General features: G+C 47.1%; 1 protein-coding gene across 1 annotated transcript in view; it reads left to right on the top strand.

Annotated features, from left to right (window-relative positions):
* Positions 1-6,594: 6,594 nt before the first annotated feature.
* The window catches only part of LOC118361475 (nuclear receptor-binding protein 2-like), an 84,746-nt gene continuing 81,977 nt past the window's right edge, over positions 6,595-9,363 (top strand). The window contains exon 1 of the mRNA XM_035741440.2: positions 6,595-7,196. Within this exon, the coding sequence (XP_035597333.1) occupies positions 7,077-7,196 (120 nt within the window). The 5' untranslated portion in view covers positions 6,595-7,076. The remainder of the gene's footprint in view (positions 7,197-9,363) is intronic.

The following is a 9,363-nucleotide window of genomic DNA, read 5'->3' as shown; positions in this document are numbered from 1 at the left end:
ACGCAATCCTCCCTCCTTCTTCTTCACGAAAAAGAAACTCGAGGAGACGGGTGAAATGGAGGACCGAATGTACCCCTGTCCCAGAGACTCCGTGATATATGTCTCCATAGCCAACGTTTCCTCTTGGGACAATGGGTACACGTGACTCTTGGGAAGCGCAGCATTACCCTGGAGATCTATTGCACAATCCCTTCCCGTCGATGTGGTGGTAATTTAGTCGCCTTCTTTTTACTAAAAGCGATTGCCAAATCGGCATACTCGGGGGGAATGCTCACTGTGGGACCCTGGTCTGGACTTTCCACCGAGGTGGCACCGACGGAAACTCCCAGACACCTTCCAGAACACTCCTCTGACCACCCTTGGAGAACCCCCTGTTTCCACAAAATTTTAGGATTGTGCCGGGCCAGCCAGGGAATCCCTAACACCACTGGAAACGCAGGCGAATCAATAATATAGAGACTGATACGCTCCTTATGATTCCCCTGCGTTACCATGTCCAGTGGGATCGTGGTCTCCCTGACCACCCCTGACCCTAATGGCCGGCTATCTAGGGAGTGCACGGGAAAGGGAGAATCTATCGGCACAAGCGGAACACCTAATTTAATAGCAAGTCTGCGATCCATAAAGTTCCCAGCTGCGCCTGAATCGACTATGCTGGAAAAAATTAAAGAAAAAAAATCAAGACAAACATGTGACCAACAGGGGGTTCTGGGTGAGTTTGGTGCTGACTCACCTGGGGTGATCGAGAAATGTTCCGCCTGCCATCTCGACTCCCAGACGGACCCCCCCAGCACCGATCGGCTGTGTGTCCTCTCCGACCACAGTTGGTGCAGAGGGAGCCTCATCCTCCGGTACCCCTCGGCAAAGCCCCTCCCAACTCCATCGAAACAGGAGTGGAGGTGCTGGGTGGTGGAACACACAGGACCCTCTCCGAACGCCCGCGCTCACGTGGAAATTCTGTAAGAGTAATATATATGCCAATTATGTGATGATCCGACCACATTCTGTCCCCTATCAACACTTTTTCAACTTTTGGTGCCAGAGAGAATGACATAAGAAAGTAGTCAAGGCGACTAGCTTGATTAAGCCTCCGCCATGTATATCTCTCTAGGTCAGGGTATTTAAGTCTCCATATATCCAATAATTCCAATATATCCATGACATTCATGATTTCCTTAAGTGCCCGAGGGGGATAGTTTGTAGTGTGATTTCCTTTCCGGTCCAAAGAGGTATTTAAGACCGTATTAAAATCTCCCACCATAATAATAGAGTCTAGTGTTGCTTGTAGATTTGATAGATTCTTATATATATTTTTAAAGAAGCTTGGATCATCATTATTCGGACCGTATAGGTTAATAAGCCATATCTGTTTATTGTCCAATAACATATTTAAAATAATCCATCTACCTTGATAATCTGTTTGGACAATTTGCACATTTGGATCAAAATTATTGTTAATTAAAACCATCACCCCTTCTGAATTTCTTTGCCCATGGGACAAGTATATTTCCCCCCCCAGTTCTTTTTCCACAAAACTTCATCTAAAACTGTTGAATGGGTTTCCTGTAAACAATATACGTATATTATATTCCTTCTCTTTTAGCCAGGTAAATACTGATTGTCTTTTCTTATTATCTGCTAGGCCATTACAATTGTAACTGGCTATACTTATTTCACCACCTATCATAATGAGACACAACTTTCAATTATTTTTATCAAAAGATATGTTTGTAAACGTACCATTAAAAAGTAACATGATGATTGAGTGTCTATATAGCTGTACCATGATCTTTGCCTTTCTACTAAGTAAACCTCCAATTGGTCCCTACTATTCCACCCGCTAAAAGCCCTCCTCATCCCGAGTTGGGTTGTCATCCCAATGCCCGACAGACCACCCTCGACCCCCTGTATCCCATAACCCATAACCGACTGGGATCCATCCTTTGAAAAGAGCACACAGTGCCATTTACCAAATTGAAGTAGATTAACTGCCAAATGCATTTCCATCGCCCTCACCTCAATTTGTATTATATATAGCTGTGGATCATCCTCTATTGTCCCTAACATATTTTACTTCTTCGCAACAGTTGTGGGATACACACATACACCTACACACACTCAACCCATACCCCCACACAACCATAAGCTCACGTACTCAACAATTGCACCAGGGTGGCTACTTTGGGTGGCAAAAGGGTGGCTACTTTGAAGAATCTTTGTTTAACACTTTTTTGGTTACTACATGATCTTTCTACAATGTAGAAAATAGTAAAAATAAAATAAATAAAACCCTTGAATGTGTAGGTGTGTGTTAAGTCCGTCGTTAGAAGGAGCCCAAGGTGCAGCGTGGTAGGCGTACATTTGACTTTATTTTCAAATGACACCAAAAAACAACAAAACACGAAACAAACGTAAAGCACTGTAGCGCTAAACAACAACTATACAAAGACAAGATCCCACAAACTAGGGTGGAAAACAGGCTGCCTAAGTATGATTCCCAATCAGAGACAACAATAGACAGCTGCTTCTGATTGGGAACCATACCCAGCCAACAAAAAAATTGAAAACTAGAATGCCCACCCAAATCACACCCTGACCTAACCAAATAGAGAAATAAAAAGGCTCTCTAAGGTCAGGGCGTGACAAAGGTGTGGACTCCAGCCGCAAAACCTGACTCTATGAGGGAGGGTCCGGGTGGGCATCTAGCCTCGGTGGCAGCTCCGGTTTGGGGCGTAGACCCCTCTACGCTTGCTGATCCCTCCGCTTCTGTGGAACCGGACCGTGGAACGTTTTTTTTGTTTGTTTTTTTGTTGAATTTTACCCCTTTTTCTCCCCAATTTCGTAGTGTCCAATTGTTGTAGTAGCTACTATCTTGTCTCATCACTACAACTCCCGTACGGGCTCATGAGAGACGAAGGTTGAAAGTCATGCGTCCTCCGATACACAACCCAATCTAGCCGCACTGCTTCTTAACACAGCGCGCATCCAACCCGGAAGCCAGCCGCACCAATGTGTCAGAGGAAACACCGTGCACCTGGCAACCTTGGCTAGCGCGCACTGCGCCCGGCCCGCCACAGGAGTCGCTGGTGTGCGATGAGACAAGGACATCCCTACCGACCAAGCCCTCCCTAACCCGGACGACTCTAGACTAATTGTGCGTCGTCCAACGGACCTCCCGGTCGCGGCCGGTTACGACAGAGCCTGGGCGCGAACCCAGGGTCTCTGACGGCACAGCTGGCGCTGCAGTACAGCGCCCTTAACCACTGCGACACCCGGGAGGCCCCTAAGGACCGTGGATCATTGCCGGGGGCTCCGGACCATAGATCATTGCCGGAGGAACCGGACCGTATATCGTCGCCGAAGGAATCAGACTGTAGATCGTCGCCAGGGACTTCGGACCGTGGACTGTCGCCGGAGGCTCCGGACTGCAGACCGTCGCCAGAGTGTCAGGACTGCAGACCGTCACTGGAGGCTCCGGGCCATGGATAGTCACTGTAGGCTCCGGGCCATGAATCGTCACTGGGGGATTCATTCCATGGATCTTCACTGGAGGCCGGTTGCGTAGAGCTGGCACAGAACGCACTGGGCTGGAGAGACGTATTGGAGGCCTGGTGCGTGGAGCCGGCCAGGATATACTGGGCCGTGGAGACGCACCGGAGGTTTGGAGCGCAGTGCTGGCACAACCAGTCCTGGCTGGATGCTCACTTTAGCCTGGCAAGTGCGGGGCGCTGGCACAGGACACACTGGGCTGTGAAGACGCACTGGAGGCATAGTGCGTAGAGCTGCCGCAGGATATACTGGGCCATGGAGGCGGCTGGAAATCTGGAGCGTAGAGCTGGCACAACGCGTCCTGGCTGGATGCTCACCCTAGCCCGGTAACTGCGGGGCGCTGGCACAGGATGCACTGGGCTGTGAAGGCGCACAGGAGACACAGTGCACAGAGCAGGCAGGATATCCTGGGCCGAAGAGACGCACCGGAGACCAGGAGTGCTGAGCCGGCACAATCCATCCTGGCTGAATGCCCACTCTAGCACGGTAAATGCGGGGAGCTGGCACAGAGCGCACTGGGCTGTGGATGCGTACCGGAGACACAGTATGTGTAACCGCAAAGTATGGTGCCTGAAGGGTCACACGCTCCTCAAAGTGACTGTCTTGCTCCCGACTCCAACCCCTCCAAACTCGTTCGTCCCGCTCCACTGCCAACCACTCCTCGCTCAAACCGTCCAAGAATTCCTCCTCGGTCTCGGACTCACCCCTCAGCACCAAATCCCACGTCATCTGCCCCACCCCAAATTTTTTGGGGGGCTGCCTCTCGGGTTTCCCATCGTGTCCTCTCCTCCTGACCACGCTGCTTGGTCCGTTGGTGGTGGGATCTTCTGTTAAGTCCGTCGTTAGAAGGAGACCAAGGTGCAGCGTGGTAGGCTTACATTTATTTTATTTTCAAATGACACCAAAAAACAACAATACACGAACTGAACGTAAAGCTCTGTAGCGCTAAACAGCAACTATACAAAGACAAGACCCCACAAACTAGGGTGGAAACAGGCTGCCTAAGTATGATTCCCAATCAGAGACAACGATAGACAGCTGCCTCTGATCCCACAAACTAGGGTGGAAACAGGCTGCCTAAGTATGATTCCCAATCAGAGACAACGATAGACAGCTGCCTCTGATTGGGAACCATACCCATATTGGGAACCATACCCGGCCAACAAAGAAAACTTGAATGCCCACCAAGACAAAGGTAAGGTAGGATGTGAGTACATTGGCGGTAAACCTAGGCATTGAGTAATGATGAGAGAGATATAGTCTCTAGAGACGTTTAAACCAGGTGATGTCATCGCATATGTAGGAAGTGGAACAACATGGCTAGAGGCTCTACAGTGAAATAAGACAGTGATTACTAACCAGGACAGTAATGGACGGGGCATATTGATATTAGAGAGAGACATGTGTAGTCAAGTGAACATATGGGTCCAGTGAGTGGTTGGGCTGACTGGGGACACGGCGATTCAGACAGTTAGCAGGCCGATGCTAACAAGCTAACAGTTAGTAGGCCGGGGCTAAACAAGCTAGCAGTTAGCAGACCGGATTAGCAAGCAAGCAGTTGGCAGACCGGGGCTAGCAGTTAGCAGACCGGGGCAGGCAAGCTAGCAGTTAGCAGACCGGGGCACGCCTTCTAGCAGTTAACAGACCGGTGCTAGTAAGTTTGCCTTTGGGGGACGTCGCGATGGGGGTAAGTCTGTTTTTGCCTCTTCGCGCGGTGTTGTCGATAGACCAGTCGTGGAATTAGTAGGGTTCCAAGTAGCTCTAGGTAGCTAGTAGGCCGCAGTTAGCAGAATGGGCCTTCGGCCTGAGGGACCTGTTGGAATCCTCGGGCAGATTATGTCGGTATTCCAGTCCTAGAGGACCGGCAGTAGAAGGGGTCGAGATATTGTAGCCCAGTAGTGGACTTCGGTGGTAGCACAGGAGCCCTGGCCGGGCTAGCTTGAGGCTAATTGGGGCTTGCTCTGGGATCGAAACGCTAGCCAGGAGTAGTCACCCGGGATTGCGGTTAGCTAGTTGCGAAGATCCAGATGAAAATGTTCAGAGTTTGCAGTAGGAATCCGGGGATATGGGGGGAAAAAAAAGAATAGGTCCGTTATGCTCTGGTTTGAGTCACGTTGTTCGAACTGGTGAGAGCTTTCCGAGCTTTCCGTTAGCTGATGACTGCTAGCAGTGGTTTGCTGACTGATAGCTGGTAGGTAGTTAACTGGCTAGCTTCAGTTGAGGGATTCCAGATCCGAAGTAAATATAAATACTTTAGGAAAAAAAGCATATCCACGCCACATTGGGTGAGGTGGGTTGCAGGAGAGTATTTAGAAGTTGAGGTTTAGGAAAATATTTTTAAAGATATGCGAAGAAAAAGATGTAAAAGATATATACAAAGGACACGACAGGACAAAGACGTCTGACTGCTACGCCATCTTGGATTCAATCTGCGCTGACTCTTGTGCAGCACAGATGATCTTAAATAAATGTATGTCTCAGAGCAGACAGGATGTATTGTATGAGATTTTGCAGTGCTTGTATGGGGTGAAACAGGTGGAGGTATTTGGGTAACAGCTCATGTGGGAGTAGAGGGGAATGAGGATGTGGATGTTATCGCCAAGCAGGCTCTTAAACATCCTAATGTTGAGATAGAATTATAAATCCGTAAAGTAGAAGCCAAGGGTTTAATAAGAACAGTGGTTAAAAACAAATGGCAAGAGTTGTGGAACAGGGAGAGAAAGGGAAGACACCTGCGTAAGATCATTGTCAGGAGGAGATGGAGACAGTGGAACATGTTCTATTTCAGTGCCAGAAATATGTGAGGGAAAGAGAGGGATTGTTATTGGATTTGAGGAGTAACGGGGTTGAAAAGCCAGGATTAAGTGAACTGCCGGGGAAATCTTCGGGAGTTGTAGTATTTAATTATGTATTTTCTTTTCTTCTGGAGATTTGATTATTGGGTAGGATTTAGACCTTCAATGTCTGTGGTCCACACTCCAGTCCAGCTGGTGGCGATACTTAAAGTTGGTTGCCAACCGCCATATAGAATTCACAGAAGAAGAAGCGAATTAACCAACAACAACAATGACGCATGGTGTTAGGTGATGTAAAAAAATATATACTTTATACGGTCAATGGGAGAGATAATTAACGAAACAAAAGGAGGCAACGGAAGAACAACTTTTTTCCATACACATGATTTGGCTCTTCATCTGTGAATACGGATAGTAAGGAGCAACATTTCGCAATCTATTTTGCGTGCAGTTGAGCGCGCAAACTGGACTATAATATTTTCCCTCGGTTAACCTATTAACACGACTATTATATAATTAATTGAAGCTTTTATTTGAACTTTATCAGGCGTACATTTTGAAGGTATTTTAATGAAACCTTTATTTTTGACTGCTACGGTTTACCCCTGTGCTCACAGCAAGATGTGTTGAGCTCTTTACTATAGCTGTGTCGTCGGGGATTCTAGACTGCATAGACATTTGCGCTACATTCGAGTGAAACCAACTGGGAAATAACAATAAAAACGGAATACAATGACTATGTCTGTCCCGGAGAGCAATTCAGGGTCCGAGGGGAAGGAGGAGGAGAGTGAAGATGAGAGTGAAATCCTGGAGGAAAGCCCATGCGGTCGCTGGCAAAAGCGAAAAGAGCAGGTTGGTCTATCTGTTTGGTTGCTCCGGTGGCAGCGATTCAACTTGTGGGATACACATATTGACAGTTAAGGGGAGACAAGAAAAGCATAATTCTGTTTGGAGCATGATTGCCTGGAACATTATTCCCTGATAGGCCTATAGTCTACATCGTAACGAATCTAATAATCATTGGGGTTGGATGGTGATGCCTTTCGGATGGTGCCTTCCTGTCTGTACTCTGTATTGTAGCAGCAGGTACAGCCGATGCATTCCATAGTAGTGGTAGGCAACTATATTCAGCTGCGGCCTTATTTTATGTAGTAATGGATGGTCAGGGGCCAGAACATAGCCACAATGCCTAGTCTACTCCACCCATGCTGTACCAAAGATTTCCAGCGCACAGCTTTAAACAACCATTTCCAGCACACAGCTTTAACCAACTACTGTAGGTATGTTGGTCTATTGTACTTTAAACAATGTGTATTCATTCAGGTTGCTTAGCATTCAAACCTGGGTCAGTAGGTGCCCAACATAACACCAGGTGGCGGTGTGTTGGACACAGTCACTCCTATATAGAGGACTATAGAGACGGTCTGTCTGCCTGATTTCTGTCACCTTTAGCTTACCTGTGTAATATTGACGTGTTTTGCAAACACGGTCCTGTTTTATTAATTGCTGTGCTAATCAATGGGCAGCTTATTAACGCCTTCAAATTAATATGTAGCTTAACATTGTGTGTATTTGCATTTATTTTTTTCAGTAAGGATGGTGACACTACAATAATACACATTTACTGTAGGCCATATCTATAAATACATACAATGATCTATACACCGTATACATAACATTAGGAACACCTTTCCATGACAGACTGATCAGATGAATCCAGGTGAAAGATATGATCCCTTATTGATGTCACTTGTTAAATCCACTTCAATCAGTGTAGATGAAGGGGAGGAGACAGGTTCAATAAGTATTTTTAAGCCTTGAGGCATGGGTTGTGTATGTTTGCCATTCAGTGTGTGAATGGACAAAACAAAATATTTAAGTATCTTTGAATGGGGTATGGTAGTAGGTGCCAGGCACACCAGTTTGAGTGTGTTTCGTACTGCAATGCTGCTGTTTTCCCGTGTGTAAAAATAATGGTCCACCATCCAAAGGACATCCAGCCAACTTGACACAACTGTGGGACGCATTGGAGCCAACATGGGCCAGCATCCCTGTGGAACAACCCCTTTCCCCCCCAATTTCGTGAAATCCAATTGGTAGTTAGTCTTGTCCAATCGCTGCAACTCTCGTACAGACTTGGGAGAGGCGATGGTCGAGAGCCTTGCATCCTCTGAAACACGACCCTGCCAAGCTGCACTGCTTCTTGACACTGCTCACTTAACCTGGGAGGCCAGCCGCACCAATGTGTCGGAGGAAACACTGTACAGCTGCCTACTGAAGTCAGCGTGCATGCGCCCGGCTGCCACTAGGAGTCGCTAGAGCGCGATGGGACAAGGACATCCCAGCCGGCCAAACCCTCCCCTAACCCGGGCGATGCTGGGCCAATTTATCATCCCTGGTATTTCTTTATACAACTTTCCAAATATACATAACCAAGAGTTTACGGTCTAGCTACCTGTATACTTACCACCACTGCACTGGGGACCAACAAACTCCAGCCACCTGTTCTGCATGATATGGTCTTTTGGCAGGGCATGCAAACCATAGTTGGTCAATCCTTATAGGGCTGCGATCTTTTGCATTGGGGGAGATGAAACAACAGAGCCCCATTCAACGAAGGGAAGCAAATTAGAAGGGGTGATTTGCACTTGGAGTTTGGCAAAGGGGGGCATTATTTTTTTGCACATAATTGTAATCCAAACCCAACCTTCATTTACTCGTTGTGACTTACTGATGTTCCCAACTCCGTTTTAGACAAGACTGACTTTATGAACAAAATGAGCTTATTGACACTTTGTAGTCAATTGACATTAGAATGAATGCTTCTGACTCAAGTTGATTCCCCCCAGGCCTGTTTTTAAAGGGATTTGTTGGTTTTAAGGGGAAGTCTCTAGTTAAAGGTGTATTATACAACATTTCCACATGCAAAGCCTGATTTAAAAAAAAAAATGCAACCGAAGTCTGTCATTGGTAGTGCTATTGTAAACTTTATTTAGACCTCTGCACACAGGATTCAGTG

Source organism: Oncorhynchus keta, chromosome 28 (genome assembly GCF_023373465.1).
Source record: "Oncorhynchus keta strain PuntledgeMale-10-30-2019 chromosome 28, Oket_V2, whole genome shotgun sequence".
Taxonomy (NCBI): domain Eukaryota; kingdom Metazoa; phylum Chordata; class Actinopteri; order Salmoniformes; family Salmonidae; genus Oncorhynchus; species Oncorhynchus keta.
The sequence above is the reverse complement of the archived record's forward strand: the minus strand, read 5'-3'. Positions and strand labels throughout refer to the sequence as shown.